This window comes from Eleutherodactylus coqui, chromosome 6 (assembly GCF_035609145.1).
Source record: "Eleutherodactylus coqui strain aEleCoq1 chromosome 6, aEleCoq1.hap1, whole genome shotgun sequence".
Taxonomy (NCBI): domain Eukaryota; kingdom Metazoa; phylum Chordata; class Amphibia; order Anura; family Eleutherodactylidae; genus Eleutherodactylus; species Eleutherodactylus coqui.
The window spans coordinates 226,113,791-226,138,366 of NC_089842.1; the positions used below are offsets into that span (position 1 = coordinate 226,113,791).

The 24,576-nt window shown below is 49.3% G+C and overlaps 1 protein-coding gene across 3 annotated transcripts in view; it reads right to left on the reverse strand.

Moving 5' to 3' along the window:
* Positions 1-228: 228 nt before the first annotated feature.
* Positions 229-24,576, reverse strand: part of LOC136633338 (class I histocompatibility antigen, F10 alpha chain-like) — a 64,488-nt gene continuing 40,140 nt past the window's right edge. For 2 of the 3 annotated variants that reach the window (XM_066608999.1, XM_066609000.1), the window contains exons 3-8: positions 23,070-23,348; positions 18,555-18,827; positions 7,390-7,488; positions 2,952-2,981; positions 1,690-1,732; positions 229-1,255 (exon numbers count right to left, since the gene is read on the reverse strand). In XM_066608999.1, coding sequence (XP_066465096.1) covers positions 1,692-1,732; positions 2,952-2,981; positions 7,390-7,488; positions 18,555-18,827; positions 23,070-23,348 — 722 coding nt within the window. In that variant the 3' untranslated portion in view covers positions 229-1,255; positions 1,690-1,691. The remainder of the gene's footprint in view (positions 1,256-1,689; positions 1,733-2,951; positions 2,982-7,389; positions 7,489-18,554; positions 18,828-23,069; positions 23,349-24,576) is intronic. The other variant, XM_066609001.1, reaches the window with a different exon arrangement.

Consider the following 24,576-nt stretch of genomic DNA (forward strand, 5'->3'; position numbering starts at 1 on the left):
CCGTGTGATATGGAAGAACGGATAACTGCACTTTACTGGACAAATACAAATCAACTAAATTACAGCAAAACATGAACTACAATAAAATGAAATCCTCCCTGAAGATATGAAAAGCCTGAAATAAAGTGACATATTATATAGACCGATCCTCCATATAATATTATATAAGCTGATCCGCCATATAATGTAATGCACTTTTATGGCAAATAAGTAAGACACTGAAACCTGTAAGCCAGAACCCCGAAATCTTATTAAAATCATCAAGCCCATGTAAAGGAAAGATCAGAAGAACAAGAGAAGAAAACCTGCCGTATCACAAATTATCACAAATGTCAAGTCATTTACTGTCGGATCCTCTTATTAGCCCATCTAATAAAGGAGTTCTCTCAGGAAAGCTGATCTCCCGGTCCGACGGCTGAAACCACCGATGATCAGCCATTATTGCTGAGGATTTGCTGATGTCACACATTTCCCTGCAGCGGATCTTTCCTTTATGGCTGATATAGGGGCTTCTCAGTAAGGGCCGTGGAGGCAGTTGGCCAAACGTCTGACTCCGGTTTTGACTCCTTCATAAATGGTGCATGTATAATAAATAGTAATACATTTACTGCAGTGAAATGGTGATATCAGGATTATTATATGCTAATATATAACATTTTTATTTTGAGGTTGGAGCTGGCATATTTTTATCAACTCCACCCAAAACGGACATAGTCTCCACAGCCCTAAGGGGCCACCTTATATGATATCCGTGTGTTATAGCAGAGCATAGGGTCAAAGGTCAAGTTGGGACAAGCCCTTTAAATCAGCTTCTTTTAAGACCTTTCCACACACACAAACTACCCCTCCTTCTGATCTGTCCTCAGACTGAAATGGCCAAGACCAGGTAGTGGAGACCTCAGGTGGCAGCCTGACAGCACAGTGATTATTAGGAACTTATCAGATGAATATTTACATCAGTGTCCCATCATATCAGTGACCCGTCCGGCACCGGCTGGACGATGAACACTACAGATCTCAGTAGTATAGTGACCTCTCTGGAGGACTGAGGTAGAAGAATTTAGGAACATCCACTTTCTTCAGCTTTTGGAGAGGTTTCTGTGGGTGATATTGCCTGCGAGGCTGTCTTATACGAGGATTCGGCTGCAGACTCAGATTATTGTATCCGGCAGGTTCCCTTTATATTACACACAAGGATATAATGACGGATTTATAGCTGAGATTTGTTGCATCCAGAAAAAAAACTTGTCCGGTTCTGTAATGACAAAATAGTAGAAAACATTCCCATCAGAGGTCATTGTAGGGGTGTAATAATATCCTAAATGCCCAATACCCTTCTATAACACAGGAAACACCACAATATAATAATATGTACAAGTTTTATTACAGCAGAAAGTAGGAAGCAACATATTATAAAGGACACAACAGCTCGGAGCAGCGGTTCTTATAGTGGATATGTAATGGACATAACTATAGATATTCGATATTACTCTACATACTTTGCACTGGCCTTAGCCATGTTCTTGTGCCAAGCTGGTTTTCATTGGGAACTGTCAACAAACCCCTCCAAGAGCTGAACTTCTAGCATTCAGTCAAAAACACTCAGTGCTTTCCTGGATGTCCTAAGCAGCAGCACATTTCACATTTCATTACACGGCGACAGCATTTATATGAGACATTATCACTCACCGTTAGGCTTTGGCGCTATTAGACTCAGATGATGTGTCTGAAGCTGGAAACATAGGAAAATTGTTTAAGTGACATTCCACATTTAATTCACAGCGAAAATGAAAAGTTTAGAAACTTTACACAAAAACTGTAAAGCAAAGAATTTACAGATTGTTAGTGATTTCATTTTTTTCCTCATTCGTGGCCGGCCAAACATTCTTCTGGTTTTGTTTAGTACAGACAGCGATTATCTCTATTCTGAAGACTGTTAATTGTATTTATCTTGTGACGCCACATGACTAAGTTACAGAATATTTTATGCAAAATTAAAGCGATCATATGGGATTAGAAAAACATGGCTGCTTTCTTCCTAACACGGCGCCACACCTGTCCATATGTGGTATTGCACCTCAGTTTTATTGTAGTCAATGGGGCTGAGCTGCAATACCACATGCAACCTGTGGACGGCTGTGGCGCTGTTTAAAGAAGAAAGCAGCCTTGTTTTTCTAACCCTGAACAATCTCATGAAGACAAGCCCTGCCCACATGTCAGATTAGAGCACATGGAATTGATAAAGAGTTCAAGGCTTAGGACCCCCCTCTATGAGCCGTGCTGTTAGGGAGGCCCACATGCACCAGAATTGACATGGATTTTACCTGCAGATCAAAATACAATAGGAAGTTGGAAATTAAGGATCGGCAGCTTGTCAATTTCTCTGGGGATTTTCCCCCCTTTCAGTGGGATGAAATCTGGGGTGAGTCTGTAACAGTTCCCACATGTAACATGCGGATTGTCTTATGTGTCACTCTGGATTTGCAGTGGAGCTAGCTGTGGTGTGCGGACCGAGTCTTGGAGTTGTCCCCCATCTGGCGGATACAAGTCATCCATGCACTGTATTGTCCTGACATTGGTGGGGAGATATCTGACCGGCCATGACTTCACCCAGCAGATCTGGGATGGGGGCTCCCATATTAACAGTGAAGTCCGTGGTGGAACAATACCTTTAAACTGTAGATTACAAAATTCTCATCTCAGTCAGCCATGGCCCATATGGGAATACCCATCTGTAAGCCGTAGCCAGAGATGAATCAGATTAGAGGAACAGTCCAGATGGATGTTCTGTGTCTTTCTGTAACTCTCAGACGTGAATGGAAGTTACCAGCAGTCCCAGCCCGCTCCTATATACATCATATACTGTCCTCCATATCCCTCCCATCACTAACAGTACATTAGTCATCATCACCAATAGTGAGACAGCGGAGCCGCGTGTACACAATACTCACTGCTGGTTGTCTTGTAGCCGGCGCTCCTTCCTAAAATAATAACAGGAGATGAAATTAGGAGCAGAAACCTAAAGAGTCCATTATTATAATTGGTGAGATAAGAACAATTCATGGAAGAATCAGCCAACTCCTATGGAAACGTCCGGTCACAGCCTGCTCCTGTTGGGGACAGATTGGGCTCTTAATCATCGTTAGTCATCTTGGATATTTAGTTGATTATCTTTATCCTGAGGAAACGAAGGGCTCATTCACACCTCCGTGAATCCGGCACGTATTACAGCCACGTGATATGCGGTGAATGGAGTCAGTGAACGTATATGGACTGTCATTGATCCGTTCACCTTAGGGTTTATTCAGACGACCGTATATCGGCCGCGTATTCAAGCTGGCCGATATACAGCCTCCCTCTCTGCAGGGGGAGGATGCTGGAAGAGTCGGGAGCAGTGCTCTGAGCTCCCGCCCCCTCTCCATCCCTCTGCACTATTTGCAATGAGGGGAGGCGGGATGAGGACGGGGCTAATTCTCGAAACTTAGCCCCGCCCTCATCCCGCCTCTTCTCATTGCAAATAGTGCAGAGGGGGTGCAGAGGAGGCAGAAAGGGGCAGGAGCTCAGATCACTGCTCCAGGCTCTTCCAGGCTTCCCCCCTGCATAGAGACGCCGTATATCGGCCGACGTGAATACACGGCCGATATACGGTCGTCTGAATAAGCCCTTAGTGTGTAAGCACTGCATGTAAGTAAGCGTGTGTAAGGGATCTATTTTTGGACTTCTTCACATGGACATGTGCATTAATATGTACGCCGTTACGGAATGTATATTCGCATGAAGAAGGAGATAGCAAAAATCAGGATGACACGTCCCTGCTAGACCATCAACTGTTTTTTGCAATCAAAATGCCCGTTGACACACTTGGGTGTAACACCTTCCCATGGAATAGAATGGTTATTAAATGCCTAATTAGGGCAAGCTGCCTTCTTTTTCTTGGGTTGTAAGCAGGTAACTCCCCCCCCCCCCTCCTTTGTTCTGGTGCCATAGCGGTCTATGGCAGCTTTCTGCGTAGCACGGACAGGGATAGGTCAAGGCCTACCTTTTGGCAGACTAAGATTTTGCGCAGATAGAACCCGTTTGTTTGGATGAATCCATTTATATTGAAGGCATTGCTCGGTCACGTTATACTTGTGACTTTTACACTTGTGGAAATGCTTCAGCAAATACAGTCAGGTGAAATTAGGCTTTCTCCCGTACCGCGCAGCGTGAGCCCTAAACTTGTGTATGGGTAGTGTGTGCAACACAGTCTATACTCAATACATGGTGCATGGGGGTGACGATTGGTCGGCAACCCCGCTATGAAACAGAGCGGGGAATTAAAAAAAAACAAAACAAAAAACACAAAAGTCACACGCTGTTATGCGCAGTTTGAACTATACCTGCCGTATGCAGAAATAGCTGGCTCATCGCTGGCTCCCACTACCATAAAACGCTGCGTGACCCAATGAGGCTTGAGGCCGGCTTCACACGGGCAAGAAAATCATGCGAAATCGGTGCGTTGCGAGACACGAGGGATGTTTTCCTGCATGGAACCCCGGAGTGCTGCGAAGCGGTTTTGCAATGAAAATGGCTTGAATCCCTGGGGAATTCACATGGTGGGGAGCGTGATATGAGGGCGGGATTCACGGCTGCACATCATGCTCGCACATGTGAACGTTAGTCTTATGGCTCCTGCCTGAGAATGGGCTGGATTTATCACAGTGGCTCATGCTGGTTGAAAAATCTGGCTTAGGGCTCACACCCACTTGTGTTTTTTTTACCGCGATTGTCAATGAGACTTTCTAATGGTAAAAACGCATCACAAGTTGGTGTTTTGAGATTTTTGTGCAATGCGTTTTTAACATTAGAAAGTCCCACTGACAATCGCCTGAAAAAAAACGCACAAGAAGAACGCAAGTGTTTGTCACTTTGGCCGCCCTCCTTTGCCACAAAGCCAAACTCCTTTTTCAGATGAGGTCCAAAAGGTCTAAAACGTGATTATGCTGCAAAGTGTGTAAGACTGGGGTTTTAGCGAAATTTGCCCCCCAGATATTGGCAGCTTTTCAATCATAAATCTGCCCCGATATGTAAACTACATACAAAACTGTGTTTGTAAGAGAAGCAGCGCTGCATTATTACTGACACTAAGGGTGCATTCACACGAACGTATATCGGCTCGGTTTTCACGCCGAGCCGATATACGTTGTCCTCGGGTGCAGGGGGGGGGGAGGATGGAAGAGCCAAGTGCAGGAACTGAGCTCCCGCCCCCCTCTCTGCCTCCTCTCCGCCCCTCTGCACTATTTGCAATTAGAGGAGGTGGGACGGGGGCGGGGCTAAAGTCCGGGAATTAGCCCCGCCCCCGTCCCGCCTCTCCCCATTGCAAATAGTGCAGAGGGGCGGAGAGGAGGCAGAGGGGGCGGGAGCACAGTTCCTGGCCCTGGCTCTTCCATCCTCCCCCCCCCTCTGCACCCGAGGACAACGTATATCGGCTCGGCGTAAAACCCGAGCCGATATACGTTCGTGTGAATGCACCCTAAGGCCCATTCAGATGACTATTTCCGAGCCATGGGGGGGAGGGGGGTGTCAGAGCTTGTTCAGATGGGCGTGAAAAATCACAGCCACATAATGGGAAGAAGTGAAACCAATGATTTCATTTTCAGTATCGGGATTCTCGTAGTATTACCAAGGTTTCCAACGAGTGAGGATAGATTCTGGGAAGGGTCTAGCTTCCCATTTCATCCCAGCGTGGAGTGTGAATAGTAGAAAAAAACAAAACTTGGTTCTTGTGCTAATGCACTCCTTAGCACAGTATTAGTGAGTGTATTAGGGCATACCCCATGTGTTTTTGCCCTTAAATGTACACCATAGTGATAGGCAGATGGCTGTGATTATCAGTCACTCGCCACTAATTCTCTAACTTCCCGCTGCTGTAGAAGCGTGAAATTTAGCACGAGTATTCTTTACATCCTAAATAAGAAAAGTAAAGGGGTCACAACTTGATTATTCAATTGTCCTGTTATAGGGCCGGTAACATCACAGCTCTAGAAGGGGAGAAAAATGTGTGTTGAAGCCCTTAGGCTGCATTCACATGAACGTATATCGGCTGGGTTTTCACGCCGAGCCGATATACGTTGTCCTCATGTGCAGGGGGGGTGGGGTGGGAAGGCTGGAAAAGCCAGGAGCAGGAACTGAGCTCCTGCCCCCTCTCTGCGTCCTCTCCACCCCCTATCCGCCCCTCTGCACTATTTGCAATGAAAGGAGGCTGGATGGGGGTGGGGCTAAGTTCCAATAATTAGCCCCGCCCCTGTCCCGCCTCTGCTTATTGCAAATAGTGCAGAGGGGCGGAGAGGAGGCAGAGAGGGGGCGGGAGCTCAGTTCCTGCTTCTGGCTCTTCCAGCCTTCCCCCCCTGCAGATGAGGACGACGTATATCGGCTCGGCGTGAAAACCGAGCCGATATACGTTCGTGTGAATGCACCCTTAATGCGTATGCAGCACTAAGGCAAAAATACATGGGAGCATGCGCAGCTACGCTCACCGCTACGGAGCACACTGGTGCATAAACAGGGTTTGATTTGCTTTTTGGAGTATTTGAACTCCACACTATAACGCGCAAGTTTGAAAAAAAAAAAAGCGGCAACATATTTCCTGGTCCTGCCCGATCTTTCTCGCATGTAGTATTAACAGCCGAGAATACAGATAGTGAAGATGAAACCATTGAAATCAGTGGTTTTGTTCCATCCCGTCATATGGCTGTGATTATTTGTATAGTAGGACTAAATCACACCTATCTGTTTAAACGCCCGTAGACATGAGCCCTCGGGGTTATTTCACCAAGTATTACATCGGAGATCATGTGATATCGCCCTCGGGGCGGTGTCAGACGGCCGTATGCCCAACCACACTCGCCGCTACGAAGCGTTGTTGTACATGGACAGATTTTTTTTTTTCCTTCTCAGACTTTTCAAACTTGGCGCTATTGCTCAGGAGGTTGAAAAAAAAAACTGCCTCAAGAGAAGTCCTGCCCTATCTTTCCCGCACGTAGTTAACACTATATATAGTTCTATCTTTTCTCGTCTGTACAATTAACAGGCAAGAATCCCAATAGTGAAAACTAAACCACTGAAATCAGTGTTATCCTTTTGTCCCATTCTGCTGCCGTGATCATCGTGGCCGTATAATGGGACAAAATCACATTTGTCTGTTTGAGCCCCCAATGAGGCGATTCACAAGGCCGATTCTTCATGGACTAACGGCCCGTGTGTAATAAGTCTCCGTGTCCCATCCTCATCCATTATCACAGATCTGAAGAGCACCCACAATGTGAGGGGTCCGTGACCATCATCTGCTTTCTGATGGGTTTTGCACAACCTGGATGTGGCGGTGTGTATATAGTATATACTGATACTTACTTCTATATAGGAGAAATCCAAGACCTCCTAGAAGAACAGCCGCGACGGCCACCACAGCTACGACCACCGGTGTCACCCAGGCGCTCCGCTGTTCTGGTTCTGGAGAGAAAAACGTAACTATGAGCTGCGGATTATACTGAGAGCTTCACATGGAATCTTACGGGTTATTAAAACCTACTGAACTCATAAATAACAGACACCAATAATAGATAGAAAAGGTCAAAGTGTTTATTTAAATGGGGTTACCAACAATGGGGTCCCACATCTCTGCACCTCCATATCTCACTGCTGCTCCTCCCAGCTTGTTCCTCTGGACCAATCACCAGCCACTGTCAGGTCACCTGATTCTGCCCGACAACCACAGGCATGTTCCCGCCATTTTCCTTCAGCCAATCTGCTGCTGTTGCTAGCCAGTCCATCACTGAGCAGAACTCCCTCTCTTCCATCTCATCTGAGCTTGTCATGGACTCTAACATATGTTGGTTAACCAGAAGCCCCTCCATAGAGGGTGACATATCATCCATCCTGTACCTAATGCTCCCAGATTCCATCAGGCTTTCTCTCCTAACTGTCCCTCAGGCCTCACATTAGAGTCTCCCCGCCGCAGTAATGACATGTATGTAGTGTAATAGTATTACATACATGTGCAGGATCTAGTTATATCCCCTTCATAGCCATTCACATGACGGTATTCTCAGGCCATCTGCATTAGGCCCAACGTCCACAGGTGGATTTGATTTGCGGCCCCCATTCAGGAGATCCGCACCTCTTGCTGCCCACAGGAATGCATTAGCATCCGCAAAACAATTTAAAGCATACGGATGTGATTCTTCCCCCCCCCCCCCCCCCCAGGGTGCGGATCGCACACACGGGAAGAAATCGCAGCATGCTCCATTTTTCTGCAGATCCCACAGGGACGGCTTCCACTGAAGTCAATGGAAGCTGTCTGATCCGCGGCTGCCTGCAGCTGTGACAGGACGTGCCGCGGATCTGCTGGAAAGCAGGAGATTAGAAAAAAAACTGCGATATTCTCCCGACCGCAGAGAGGTACAAAACAAAACCACTTATTTTAATGGTTTTGGTTTCACTCGCGGGATTATTAGGTGTTTATCCTACATACCAGAAAGGTAGGACAGGATGGGGTCCAGCTTCCCTCATGGGATCTGGGAGCTTTATGTACATGATGGATGGATAATATGTCACCTTCTATGGAGCCTCATGAGATCTGGGAGCTTTATGTACATGATGGATGGATGATATGTCACCTTCTATGGAGCCTCATGGGATCTGGGAGCTTTTATGTACATGATGGATGGATGATATGTCACCCTCTATGGAGCCTCATGGGATCTGGGAGCTTTTATGTACATGATGGATGGATGATATGTCACCCTCTATGGAGCCTCATGGGATCTGGGAGCTTTATGTACATGATGGATGGATGATATGTCACCTTCTATGGAGCCTCATGGGATCTGGGAGCTTTATGTACATGATGGATGGATGATATGTCACCCTCTATGGAGCCTCATGGGATCTGGGAGCTTTATGTACATGACGGATGGATGATATGTCACTCTCTATGGAGCCTCATGGGATCTGGGAGCTTTATGTACATGTTGGATGGATGATATGTCACCTTCTATGGAGCCTCATGAGATCTGGGAGCTTTATGTACATGATGGATGGATGATATGTCACCTTCTATGGAGCCTCATGGGATCTGGGAGCTTTATGTACATGATGGATGGATGATATGTCACTCTCTATGGAGCCTAAGACAGAGTTTACATGAACTGTAATGGTTATTGATTGGTTACATTTCTCCCCAATGTTTGTAACCCCGTTAATAAACACCGCGGCCTTCTTTATCCAATATTGGGGTCTGTGCCGGTTATTTATAAGAGTTTGGTAAGGTTTTAATAAAGCGTAAGATCCCATGTACTATAGCCCGGAGTCTGAAGAGTCCAAACAAAGAAGCGGTTCATGCTCCAATACGCTCCGTAGCAGCAAGCGTATTAGTGCTTGTGCCCGCGTGTTTTTACCCTTATGCGCCATAGTATGAGAGTTTGAGAAGAACAACAGGAAGATATTCCTACGCGCGAGGAAAAAAAAAAAAGATCAGTTCTGCCTTCTCTCCCTGCTGTTTTCCCATGTATAATAGTGCGATGTTTAAGCAGTAAAAAACAAAGAGGGGGGGGGGGGTGTGTTCATCTCTACTTTTAAAAAGCCAGAACTTGTTTATTTTCCCATCAGCCATATGAGGTCTTACGTTTTACATGGCGAACTGTAGTCTTTATTGGTACCATTTTTGAGTATATATAGTGTATTTTATGTCCCTGTAGGGGATTTGAACCATAATAGCTATGATCACTATGATAATACATTGCAATACTTCTGTACTGCAATGCCTTATCGCTCACAATAGTGATCATAGGCCATGGCAGGCCCGGACACCAGAGTCTGGTGATGTAATCGTGGAGGGCCGATGACAAGACAGGGAGAGAGCGCTCCCTTGGTGAACACTTTACATGCTGCAGAGTGTACATTAATTGCGGCATGTAAGGGCTTAGCAGCAGGGATCAGTGTTCTCATCAATCCCTGCTGTTGCTATCTGAACCCGCGCTATCCACCGGACACAAGTTTATGTCCTGTTGTGTTAACTACCACCCTGCCAGGGCATAACCTTACATCTTATGGCATTAAGGGGTTAAGGGGAACCGGTCACCTCCAAACATCACCACGAAGTTATGGTATCAGGGAAGGTGATGGGGAGCTGAGAGAAGTATATTTTGTACTCCGAAGCCCCCCCCCCTTCCCCCCCTATCATCACCTCCTGGAACATCATAACTTAGTTTATAGTTGTGCTCAGGGTCAACAGGTTCCCCTTACTGAGATGCTGGCCATCAATAGATTACATAATTACTAGAGATGAGCGAACACCAAAATGTTCGGGTGTTCGTTATTCGTAACGAACTTCCCGTGATGCTCGAGGGTTCGTTTCGAACAACGAACCCCATTGAAGTCAATGGGCGACCAGAACATTTTTGTATTTCGCCGATGCTCGCTAAGGTTTTCATGTGTGAAAATCTGGGCAATTCAGGAAAGTGATGGGAATGACACAGTGACGGATAGGGCAGGCGAGGGGCTACATGTTGGGCTGCATCTCAAGTTCACAGGTCCCACTATTAAGCCACAATACCGGCAAGAGTGGGCCCCCCCCCCTCCCAACAACTTTTACTTCTGAAAAGCCCTCATTAGCATGGCATACCTTTGCTAAGCACCACACTAGCTACAACAAAGCACAATCACTGCCTGCATGACACTCCGCTGCCACTTCTCCTGGCTTACATGCTGACCAACCGCCCCCCCTCCCCCCCACAGCGCACACCAAAGTGCCCCTGCGCAGCCTTCAGCTGCCCTCATGCCACGCCACACTCATGTCTATTTAGAAGTGCGTCTGCCATGAGGAGGAACCGCAGGCACACACTGCAGAGGGTTGGCACGGCTAGGCAGCGACCCTCTTTAAAAGTGGCGGAGCGATAGCCCACAATGCTGTACAGAAGCAATGAGAAATAGAATCCTGTGCCACTGCCATCAGGAGCTGCACACGTGGGCATAGCAATGGGGAACCTATGTGCCACACACTATTCATTCTGTCAAGGTGTCTGCATGCCCCAGTCAGACCGGGCTTTTTAATTCATAGACACAGGCAGGTACAACTCCCTATTGTGAAGTCCCTGTCGACCCACAGCATGGGTGGCTCCCTGGAACCCACCGGCGGTACACAGAAATATCCCATTGCATTGCCCAACACAGCTGAGGTAGTAATGTCGTGCTTAATGCAGGTGGGCTTCGGCCCACACTGCATGCCCCAGTCTGACTGGGGTTCTTTATAAGTGTACAGATGTAGTAAAAACTCCGTGTGCACCTACAGCATGGGTGGGTGCCAGGAAGCCACCGGCGGTACATAGAAATATCCCATTGCATTGCCCAACACAGCTGAGGTAGTAATGTTGTGCTTAACCCTTTCCAATCCAATTTGTATATGGTTTTCCTAGGGGGCTTACTCTTTTTCTGCCGTTATACAACGGCGCTATATGCTGGCTAAAGCCAGTACTGCATGAGCTGACACGTAGGATAGGCTCCGACAGCAGAGAGGCTGGCAATATACAGTAAGAGAACCCCGACGGACGTCTACCAACAACGGAGCTGTACAGCCTTAAACCCTAATGTCTTCACAGGTCACACAGTGGACTGGAAAGGGTTAATGCAGGTGGGTTTCGGCCCACACTGCATGCCCCAGTCAGACTGGGTTTCTTTATAAGTGGAAACAGATGCATTTATAATTCCCTGTGGACCCACTGCCTGGGTGGGTGCCAGGAAGCCACCGGCGGTACATAGAAATATCCCATTGCATTGCCCAACACAGCTGAGGTAGTAATGTCGTGCTTAATGCAGGTGGGCTTCGGCCCACACTGCATGCCCCAGTCAGACTGGGGTTCTTTAGAAGTGTACAGATGTATTAAAAACTCCGTGTGCACCTACAGCATGGGTGGCTCCCTGGAACCCACCGGCGGTACATAAAAATATCCCATTGCATTGCCCAACACAGCTGAGGTAGTAATGTCGTGCTTAATGCAGGTGGGCTTTGGCCCACACTGCATGCCCCAGTCAGACTGGGTTTCTTTATAAGTGGAAACAGATGCATTTATAATTCCCTGTGGACCCACTGCCTGGGTGGGTGCCAGGAAGCCACCGGCGGTACATAGAAATATCCCATTGCATTGCCCAACACAGCTGAGGTAGTAATGTCGTGCTTAATGCAGGTGGGCTTCGGCCCACACTGCATGCCCCAGTCAGACTGGGGTTCTTTAGAAGTGTACAGATGTATTAAAAACTCCGTGTGCACCTACAGCATGGGTGGCTCCCTGGAACCCACCGGCGGTACATAAAAATATCCCATTGCATTGCCCAACACAGCTGAGGTTACGTCAGCTGTAATGCAGGTGGGCTAAAAATTAATTTGATTACACTGTAGGCGAGGGCCCACAAAAATTGCTGTATCAACAGTACTAATGTACATCCCAAAAATTGGCCATGGCCAGCCAAGAGGGCAGGTGAAACCCATTAATCGCTTTGGTTAATGTGGCTTAAGTGGTAACTAGGCCTGGAGGCAGCCCAGTGTAACGAAAAATTGGTTCAAGTTAAAGTTCCAATGCTTTTAAGCGCATTGAAACTTATAAAAATTGTTCTGAAAAATTATTTGACTGAGCCTTGTGGCCCTAAGAAAAATTGCCCGTTCAGCGTGATTACGTGAGGTTTCAGGAGGAGGAGCAGGAGGAGGAGGAGGAGGAATATTAGACACAGATTGATGAAGCAGAAATGTCCCCGTTTTGGATGGTGAGAGAGAACGTAGCTTCCATCCGCGGGTGCAGCCTACGTATTGCTTACGTATCGCTGCTGTCCGCTGGTGGAGAACAGAAGTCTGGGGAAATCCAGCCTTTGTTCATCTTGATGAGTGTTAGCCTGTCGGCACTGTCGGTTGACAAGCGGCTACGCTTATCGGTGATGATTCCCCCAGCCGCACTAAACACCCTCTCCGACAACACGCTAGCCGCAGGACAAGCAAGCACCTCAAGGGCATACAGGGCTAGTTCAGGCCACGTGTCCAGCTTCGACACCCAGTAGTTGTAGGGGGCAGAGGCGTCACCAAGGATGGTCGTGCGATCCGCTACGTACTCCCTCACCATCCTTTTGCAGTGCTCCCGCCGACTCAGCCGTGACTGGGGAGCGGTGACACAGTCTTGGTGGGGAGCCATAAAGCTGGCCAGGCCCTTAAAGACTGTTGCACTGCCTGGGATGTACATGCTGCTCGATCTACGCACATCCCCTGCAACATGGCCCTCGGAACTGCGCCTTCTGCCACTAGCGCTGTCGGCTGGGAATTTTACCATCAGCTTGTCCGCAAGGGTCCTGTGGTATAGCAACACTCTCGAACCCCTTTCCTCTTCGGGAATCAGAGTGGGCAGGTTCTCCTTATACCGTGGATCGAGCAGTGTGTACACCCAGTAATCCGTAGTGGCCAGAATGCGTGCAACGCGAGGGTCACGAGAAAGGCATCCTAACATGAAGTCAGCCATGTGTGCCAGGGTACCTGTACGCAACACATGGCTGTCTTCACTAGGAAGATCACTTTCAGGATCCTCCTCCTCCTCCTCCTCCTCCTCAGGCCATACACGCTGAAAGGATGACAGGCAATCAGCCGGTGTACCGTCAGCAGCGGGCCAAGCTGTCTCTTCCCCCTCCTCCTCATCCTCCTCATGCTCCTCCTCCTCCTGTACGCGCTGAGAAATAGACAGGAGGGTGCCCTGACTATCCAGCGGCATACTGTCTTCCCCCGCCCCCGTTTCCGAGCGCAAAGCAGCTGCCTTTATGGTTTGCAGGGAATTTCTCAAGATGCATAGCAGAGGAATGGTGACGCTAATGATTGTAGCATCGCCGCTCACCACCTGGGTAGACTCCTCAAAATTACCAAGGACATGGCAGATGTCTGCCAACCAGGCCCACTCTTCTGAAAGGAATTGAGGAGGCTGACTCCCACTGCGCCGCCCATGTTGGAGTTGGTATTCGACTATAGCTCTACGCTGTTCATAGAGCCTGGCCAACATGTGGAGCGTAGAGTTCCACCGTGTGGGCACGTCGCACAGCAGTCGGTGCACTGGCAGCTTAAAGTGATGTTGCAGGGTGCGCAGGGTGGCAGCGTCCGTGTGGGACTTGCGGAAATGTGCGCAGAGCCGGCGCGCCTTTACGAGCAGGTCTGACAAGCGTGGGTAGCTTTTCAGAAAGCGCTGAACCACCAAATTAAAGACGTGGGCCAGGCATGGCACGTGCGTGAGGCTGCCGAGCTGCAGAGCCGCCACCAGGTTACGGCCGTTGTCACACACGACCATGCCCGGTTGGAGGCTCAGCGGCGCAAGCCAGCGGTCGGTCTGCTGTGTCAGACCCTGCAGCAGTTCGTGGGCCGTGTGCCTCTTATCGCCTAAGCTGAGTAGTTTCAGCACGGCCTGCTGACGCTTGCCCACCGCTGTGCTGCCACACCGCGCGACACCGACTGCTGGCGACATGCTGCTGCTAACACATCTTGATTGTGAGACAGAGGAGGAGGAGGAGGAGGAGGGTGCTTTAGTGGAGGAAGCATACACCTCCGCAGATACCACCACCGAGCTGGGGCCCGCAATTCTGGGGGTGGGTAGGACGTGAGCGGTCCCAGGCTCTGACTCTGTCCCAGCCTCCACTAAATTCACCCAATGTGCCGTCAGGGAGATGTAGTGGCCCTGCCCGCCTGTGCTTGTCCACGTGTCCGTAGTTAAGTGGACCGTGGCAGTAACCGCGTTGGTGAGGGCGCGCACAATGTTGCGGGAGACGTGGTCGTGCAGGGCTGGGACGGCACATCGGGAAAAGTAGTGGCGACTGGGAACTGAGTAGCGCGGGGCCGCCGCCTCCATGATACTTTTGAAGGACTCCGTTTCCACAACCCTATACGGCAGCATCTCAAGGCTGATGAATTTTGCTATGCGGACGGTTAACGTTTGAGCGTGCGGGTGCGTGGCGGCGTACTTGCGCTTGCGCTCGAACACTTGCGCAAGCGACGGCTGAACGGTGCGCTGAACTACACTGCTGGATGGGGCCGAGGACAGCGGAGATGAGGGTGTGGGTGCAGGCCATGAGGCGGTAGTGCCTGTGTCCTGAGAGGGGGGTTGCATCTCAGTGGCAGGTTGGGGCACAGGGGGAGAGGCAGGGGTGCAAACCGGAGGCGGTGAACGGCCTTTGTCCCACCTTGCGGGGTGCTTGGCCATCATATGTCTGCGCATGGTGGTGGTGGTGAGGCTGTTGGTGTTGGCTCCCCGGCTGAGCTTTGCGCGACAAAGGTTGCACACCACTGTTCGTCGGTCGTCAGGCGTCTCTGTGAAAAACTGCCAGACCTTAGAGCACCTCGGCCTCCGCAGGGTGGCATGGCGCGAGGGGGCGCTTTGGGAAACACTTGGTGGATTATTCGGTCTGGCCCTGCCTCTACCCCTGGCCCTGGCCACCGCACTGCCTCTTGCAACCTGCCCTGCTGATGCCCTTGACTCCCCCTCTGAAGACCTGTCCTCCTGAGTAAGCGTTGCACACCAGGTGGGGTCAGTCACCTCATCGTCCTGCTGCTCTTCCTCCGAATCCTCTGTGCGCTGCTCCCTCGGACTTACTGCCCTTACTACTACCTCACTGCAAGACAACTGTGTATGATCGTCATCGTCCTCCTCACCCACAGAAAGTTGTTGAGACAGTTGGCGGAAGTCCCCAGCCTCATCCCCCGGACCCCGGGAACTTTCGAATGGTTGGGCATCAGTGACTATAAACTCCTCTGGTGGGAGAGGAACCGCTGCTGCCCAATCTGAGCAGGGGCCCGAGAACAGTTCCTGGGAGTGTTCCCGCTCCTGAGCAGGTGTCATTGTAGTGGAGTGAGGAGGCTGGGAGGAAGGAGGAGCAGCAGACAGAGGATTCGGATTGGCAGCAGTGGACGGCGCAGAACTGCGGGTAGACGATAGGTTGCTCGAAGCACTTTCTGCCATCCAGGACAGGACCTGCTCACACTGCTCATTTTCTAATAACCGTCTCCCGCGTGGACCCATTAATTGGGCGATGAATGTGGGGACGCCAGAAACGTGCCTCTCTCCTAATCGCGCAGCAGACAGCTGCGACACACCTGGATCAGGAGCTTGGCCTGTGCCCACACCCTCACTTGGCCCTCCGCGTCCTCGGCCACGTCCACGTCCACGTCCTCTAGGCTTACCCCTACCCCTCAGCATGCTGTATTACCAGTGATTAGATTTCCCAGGCAGGAAATAAATTGGCGCAAGACTGCAGGCCAAATATAATTTTTGCCCTTTTTGGAAAACGAAAGGCCCCACTGCCTCTAGTGAATGAATTATCTAAGTTTAATAACTGTGCTGTGTCCCTGCTTATGTGTCACAGAACGTGAGGGTAGCAGAGTTATTATAACTCTTGGAGAGCAGGTATTTTTTTTCCCAATTAAGGAAAGCAAATGGCGAAGCCAGCAGTAAAGCGTAGCTGGGTGCGTATGATTTAGCAATGTATTTCACGCAGCTCACACGTCTCCACAGGCGTTAGTACGGACAGAGGCTGGACAAATAGATTTCTTTTCAGTTTTTTCCCACCAACAGGCAGCACTGCGTATATTCAATGAACCTGCGAAGTTTAATAACTGTGCTGTGTCCCTGCTTATGTGTCACAGAACGTGAGGGTAGCAGAGTTATTATAACTCTTGGAGAGCAGGTATTTTTTTTCCCAATTAAGGAAAGCAAATGGCGAAGCCAGCAGTAAAGCGTAGCTGGGTGCGTATGATTTAGCAATGTATTTCACGCAGCTCACACGTCTCCACAGGCGTTAGTACGGACAGAGGCTGGACAAATAGATTTCTTTTCAGTTTTTTCCCACCAACAGGCAGCACTGCGTATATTCAATGAACATGAGAAGTTTAATAACTGTGCTGTGTCCCTGCTTATGTGTCACAGAACGTGAGGGTAGCAGAGTTATTATAACTCTTGGAGAGCAGGTATTTTTTTTCCCAATTAAGGAAAGCAAATGGCGAAGCCAGCAGTAAAGCGTAGCTGGGTGCGTATGATTTAGCAATGTATTTCACGCAGCTCACACGTCTCCACAGGCGTTAGTACGGACAGAGGCTGGACAAATAGATTTCTTTTCAGTTTTTTCCCACCAACAGGCAGCACTGCGTATATTCAATGAACCTGCGAAGTTTAATAACTGTGCTGTGTCCCTGCTTATGTGTCACAGAACGTGAGGGTAGCAGAGTTATTATAACTCTTGGAGAGCAGGTATTTTTTTTCCCAATTAAGGAAAGCAAATGGCGAAGCCAGCAGTAAAGCGTAGCTGGGTGCGTATGATTTAGCAATGTATTTCACGCAGCTCACACGTCTCCACAGGCGTTAGTACGGACAGAGGCTGGACAAATAGATTTCTTTTCAGTTTTTTCCCACCAACAGGCAGCACTGCGTATATTCAATGAACCTGCGAAGTTTAATAACTGTGCTGTGTCCCTGCTTATGTGTCACAGAACGTGAGGGTAGCAGAGTTATTATAACTCTTGGAGAGCAGGTATTTTTTTTCCCAATTAAGGAAAGCAAATGGCGAAGCCAGCAGTAAAGCGTAGCTGGGTGCGTATGATTTAGCAATGTATTTCACGCAGCTCACACGTCTCCACCGCCCGTAAGGACGGACACAGGCTGGACAAATAGATTTCTTTTCAGTTTTTTCCCACCAAAAGGCCGCACTGCGTATATTCTATGAATAATAACTGTGTTGTGGCCCTGCCTATACAATTCTTTCCCTGCAGTATCAATGGAGGGTGGAATGCTCTGCAGAGGCGATTTTGAGAAGCCCAAAAAAAATGCAGCACAGCCAACAGCAGCCTGGACAGTACTGCACACGGATAAATATGGCCCTAGAAAGGACCGTTGAGGTTCTTGAAGGCTACACTCACTCCTAACACTCTCCCTGCCTATGCAGCACTTCTGTCCCTAATGCCAGGTGCAACGGTCTGCAGAGGCGATTTTGAGAAAAAAAAAAATGCCACTGCTAACAGCAGCCAACACACAGCTATCAGTGGCCCTAATAAGGACCTTTGGGGGGTCTTGAAGCCTACACTAACTACCAATTCTTTCCCTACAGCAGCTCCGGTATAAACAGCACTGTCCCTCATCTAACTCACACCGCATCTGAGGCGAGCCGCGGGAGGGGCCGACTTTTATATTAGGCGAACACCTGATCTCCCCAGCCACTCACAGCAGGGGGGTGGTATAGGGCTTAAACGTTGCAGGGGGAAGTTGTAATGCCTTCCCTGTCTTTCAATTGGCCAGAAAAGCGCGCAAACGTCTCAGGGAAGGAAGTGAAAGTAACCAGAACACCGCATGGTGTTCGTTACGAATAACGAACATCCCGAACACCCTAATATTCGCACGAATATCAAGCTCGGACGAACGCGTTCGCTCATCTCTAATAATTACATATCACAATACTGATCACTAATCCTGACATATTCTATAGTCTACTCCCATCATCCACACCGCAAGGATGCAACTTACCCCACACAATGCTCAGCGGCGCCCCCAGGCTGCTGTGATCCACATAACAGGAGTAGCTGTCGCCCTCTTTGGGGATCACTTCTGCACTGACCCTGATCTGATAGGTGCCATCAGGATTGGGGAGGACATGTGTGGTGTGATATGAAGGAACGTCGTCCACCCCGTTCTTCATCCACTTCACATCCACATGCCTGGGATGGAAGCCGTACACCAGGCAGTGAAGCGTCATGGCGTCTTCTTCATCCCGAGCGGATACCTTCACCTGCGGCCGAACTGAGGGGGAAAGAAGAAAAGAGAATGTAAGTGACCCCCTGCAGCGCAGATCTGATGTGTCTTCTCCTCTGTACAATCAGTCCCCCGTACTGTGTATAACACTCAGGACCCTCTATACTCATAAGAACAGGTCTCCGCCGCACAATCAGCCCCCCATACTGTGTATAACACTCAGGACCCCCTTCTACACCTTATATAAGAACAGGTCTCCTTTGTACAATCAGTAGAGCCCCCTGTACTGTGTATAACACCCAGAACCCCCTTCTACACCACATATGAGAACAGGTCTCCTCCGTACAATCAGTAGAGCCCCCTGTACTGTGTATAACACTGATGACCCCCCTATACACCTCATAACAGGTCTCCTCCATACAATCAGCAGAGCCCCCCATACTGTGTAACACTCAGGACCCCCTTTTACACCTCATATAAGAACACTCAGGACCCCCTTTTACACTTCATATAAGAACAGGTCTCCTCCGTACAATCAGCCCCCCGTACTGTGTATAACACTCAGGACCCCCTTCTACACCTTATATAAGAACAGGTCTCCTCCGTACAATCAGCCCCCCGTACTGTGTATAACACTCAGGACCTCCTTCTATAACACATAACAGATCTCCTCCATATAATCAGCAGAGCCTTGTACTGTGTATAACACTCAGGACCCCCTTCTACACCTTATATAAGAACAGGTCTCCTCCGTACAATCAGTATAGTCCCCCATACTGTGTGTTAGGCCGGCTTCACACGGCCGTCACGGCGCCCCCCCATAGACTCCAGTACTTACCTCCGGATCTGGCGTCCTACGTCCCGCTTCGGCGCGCATGCACAATAGAGCGCGTGATGCGCCGCAGCGTCATATGATGCGGCTGGCGGTAGGCAGGAAAGCGGTTTCACGCTATCTTCCGCTGTGCTACATTGACTGCAATGGAAGCCTTCCGCGCATACACCTGCGGCAAATAGAGCATGCCGCGGGTGAGGACGGGTGATTTTACGGTGCGGAATTCCGCGGTGGAATCCTGCACCGTAAGCATTGTGCTATTAGGTTCAATAGAACCCAATAGCTGCGGGAAATCCGTCCGTGGGAAGGAGCCCTAACACTCAGTACCCCCTTCTACACATCATAAGAACAGGTATCCTCCATACAACCAGCCCCCCATACCGTGTATAACACTCAGGCCCTTCTACACGTCATATAAGAACAGGTATCCTCCATACAACCAGACCCCATACCGTGTATAACACTCAGGATCTTCTACACCTCATATAAGAACAGGTATCCTCCATGCAACCAGACCCCATACCGTGTATAACACTCAGGCCCTTCTACACCTCATATAAGAACAGGTATCCTCCATGCAACCAGACCCCATACCGTGTATAACACTCAGGCCCTTCTACACCTCATATAAGAACAGGTCTGCTCCATACAACCAGCAGAACTACGATTTAAGGAGTTTAACCCCTTACATACTACACTGAATAGGGACAGCTGCACCTAATAGGGAGAGGACTCCATTGGTCACACCATCGGCAGCCCTCACTATGTGATCTCAGGGAGATGATGAGCTGCTATGGCAGCCGGGGACCAAACTCACTTAAAGGGAATCGACGTGTTTTTACCCCTCTGAGGTGTCAGAGCGACACTAAAACACTTAGAATACCTATAACTGCTGGAAGAGGAAGGAAAATGATCTACTGGTTCTGGGCTACAATTGGCTAAGTCATCAAGGGGTTAAAATGCACTTAAGGCAACTGAGTTTTGTGCTAAATATAATTATATAAAACCCGACTTCAACAGGATGAGTCCTCGCAGCATGCTGCACTATTATCACAGAATTCAGCAACGGAGGCTCTGAACGACCCCAAGTGTGATCTCTGGTACTAGTGCTGCCCCCGGCTGATAGTAGGGGGATCAGTGGGGGTCCCTTACACTGATCAGTAAGTGTGATCTCTGGTACTAGTGCTGCCCCCGGCTGATAGCAGGGGGATCAGTGGGGGTCCCTCACACCGATCAGCAAGTGTGATCTCCGATACCAGTGCCGTCCCTGTCTGATAGCAGGGGGATAGGTAGGGGTCCCTTACACCGATCAGTAAGTGTGATCTCTAGTACTAGTGCCGTCACCGACTGATACAGTAGCAGGGGGATCAGTGGGGCTTTCTTACACCGATCAGCCAGTGTAATCTCGGGTACTAGTGCTGCCCCCTGGTGGAGCGGATAGTGTTGGACTACACAGATTTAGAACATGATGGCGGGTCGGTTTGCCACCTAGCCAGTTTAGTCATGGCGCGCCGCTGCTGCTCACCTGTTCCTGGGGTTGCAGTCAGCCACCTGTTCGTGCCCAACGCTGCACCTCTGACTCTGCTCGCTGCCGTCATCTGACCATAGGGCTCCCACATTCTCCCTCCCCATTTGTGAAGGGCCACCGTGCGCTCCTTAATCCCATCCCCCATCAATCACCAGCCATTCCCTGCTATATCTGATATCTTTCCCTCAGGGAGGATACTGAAGCAATCGCTCTCCTACTATCACTTGTGATGGAGCCCCCATTTGTGTATATTCGGGCTCTTGCCTGACTCCGACTTATGGTTTGCTGCCAGTCCTGATCTTCAGCCGGGACCTCGTTAATGAACCTGCCTGACTGTAGCCTGTATTACTGGAAGACTCCTGGTCAGACCACCTCGGCCCAGCGCAGCGTCAGCAGCCGCACTACCAGGATGATCTGGATGAGTGATGGTGTGGGGACCCCGCAGCGAGGACCGTATCCCGATGGCAGCGTTAGTGGGGCGTCAGTTCACCTTTTTGCCTTGGGGAGGAGATAAGCCAGAATGTGTCCCGGTCTTCAGCCTACATCAGTCCGGCCGCTCTCACACACCGTTGGGAAAACGTTGTGTTTTAAAGCGGTGTTGTACCTCACCTTTGAATGCATTATACAGCGTTCTTTAACGCACCCCGTCATTCAGATGGGTGATGAGATACGTAAAAAAGCGCTAAAACGCGTAATAGAGCAGACGGCGCCCGAAAATCACGGCATTTTTAACACTAGTCTGCGAGGCCCCACTGAAGTCTGAAACGCCGCGGTAAACGCTGTAAAGAGTATTATGTGTGAGAGCGGCCTTACAGTAAGAGCTGGGGGCTGTTCTGTATGTCACATACTGCACCACCAGATGGCGCTGTGCTAGTCTACCTGTATTATATACTGAGTGGGATGGGGGGGGGTCTGGACCGTAATATCCCTTTATAATAAATCACCAACAGCAGCTTCATATCTGAGCCATGAATTGCGCATATACACAGCGTATTGTCGGCACGGAATGGCATCAGAAAGTAGGACAACACCGCCCCGATAGTCATTCTTATTTTCTCTCGTCTCCTATGAAGTCACAAGCAATTCGCCGCTCCTACGCAATGTTAGTTACGTACCGGCTCTGGGTCGCACGCATCCATAGACATCAATGGAGGCCGTCCGCAAGGAATCCTCACTAAAATACAGCATGCTGAGATTTTTCTCCCGCTTGCGTAATATGTAATTTGTATCCGCGGGTGTGAGGGGAACTTTGAAAATATATGCCTTTCAACACTTGTGTTTTACCGCGGATCATCCACACGGACGACTATTGCGGGATCCGCAATTCAAATCTGGTGGTGTGAGACCGGCCTAACAGGTCATGTATACTGTATACCGCACGGCGAAAAGAAAAGCCAAACAAGAAATGGTGGAATTCCTGTCCCCCCCCCCCCCCCCCATTTCTCTCCTACTCCAAAAAAAAAAAAAAGGATGCAGGGGTTTTCCACGAAACTACTACTGATGACGAGTCCTCGGGATAGTTCATGAAAAGTTGACCGGTCAGGGCCCGCTGACGGCGGTGCTACATTTTGGAGGTGGAGTGTAAGCCACTGTTCTGCCCCCGTTTGGTGGCCGGCGCTTGTAACTGCAGATGTAGCCCACATGGATATAAAAAGGACCCCAGCCTGCAGTTCATCAATGGTATTTTGGTGAAAACCCCTGTAATAAGTTATATATTACATTATAATGTATACAAAATGGTGCCGTTACAGAAAAGTACAACTCATCTCGCTAAAACAAAGTCCTCGTCCGGCTGCGTCTGCCGGCGGCTCTTGGAAGGTGGGAATAAACAATCTCTGACTGTCCTGACGCTGATAACCCGCTGTGTAGACGGATGTGCGATGGCCGCAGCTCCACACACATATATGTGACACGTGATGATGAGCCTCACCTCTCCTCTCCAGATCTTCTCTCCCGTTCTCCACGTAGATCTTCAGCCATTCTATACATTCATTCTCCAGATAATTCCTGTAGCTCTCCCCCGCTTGTACCTCCGGACTGTTCCATCTCTGTGTGCTGATCTGCGCCTGGCTCATGGTGGCGATGAATGTCCAGGTCCGTGTGTCCAGCGCCATGAACTCCCCTCCATCATATCCGTGCTGATTGTATCCTGTGATGCTGCCGTCATCATCCAGCTCACAGCCGACCATCCACTGGTAGGAATGGAAACCTGCAGACATCACAGAACACGTTACACAGAACACGTATGTACAGCTTATATGTGCAGTGTATGCGTGTGACATGTTCTATACAGGGTGTGTGACACATGCTCTATATACTATATACACAGAACACTCACATGTTCTATATACAGTCTATAACACGGCTTACTAACACTTGTGTGTGAACTACAATCCCCAGCATGCCCCCCCATCTACCAGTTGTAGTTCAGTGGGCTGCAACACAGTAGAGACAAGGGGCGGGTCTTCTCCACGGGGGGGGGGGGGGCGCATCACAGCAGCAGGTATAGAAGACGCTGGTGATTGGGCATCAGTGTGGGCGGTACAGATGATGTCACAGAGCTGTATACACAGATAGAGCGCACATATTTATAGCGCACAGGGAGCGACGTAACAGAACAGAAAACAACAATGAAAAAAAAAAAAGGCCAGAATTGCTATTTTTTGTTCATTTGCCTCTAAAAGAATGCAATAAAAGTTATAAAATCACCTTATATACCCCAAATGGTACCAATGGAAACTACAGCTCATCCCGCAAAAAAACCAGACCGCACGCAGCTCTGGGGGCAGCAGAATAAACCCCTCCCGGGTTTGCGGACGCCGCGACGCAATACATGAACTATTCTTTAACCCCTTGAGTGGCACGCCCGGAAAATTTCCGGGGACGAGCTCCACTGCTCATAGCAACATAGCCCGGAAGATTTCCGGGCTATGTATCACTATGGGAGCTGCAGAGCACAATGCCACAAGCTGTGACAGTGTGCTCTGCCTGCACAGACCCACACAGAGCAGTGCAAGGGCTTTGAAAAACCAGCAGAAGATATTGCCGACATGTCGGCAACCTCCTGCTTTGTTTACAAGTTGCCATAGAAACCATCGGCTTGTCAGAAGCAAGCCGATGGTCTCTGTGGCAGGGAGGGCTAGTGCTTGGCTGTCAGAGGACACCTAGGTACTAGCTCTTACAGCAGAGATCAGAGAAAACCTCCGATCTCTGCTGTGTTAACCCTTTACATGCTGCAGTCTATGTGACTGCAGCATGTAAAGGGTTGTCACTGCAGCATGTAAAGGGCTGTCACCATCGGACCCCCGGAATGTGATCAGGGGTCCTGATGGGTCCCTGTGGAAGTCCCCTAAAGGGACAAAAGAAAAAAAAAAAATTTAAAAAAAAATTATAAAAAAAAAAGTAAAAAAATATTTAAAAAAAATAAAAAAAACACT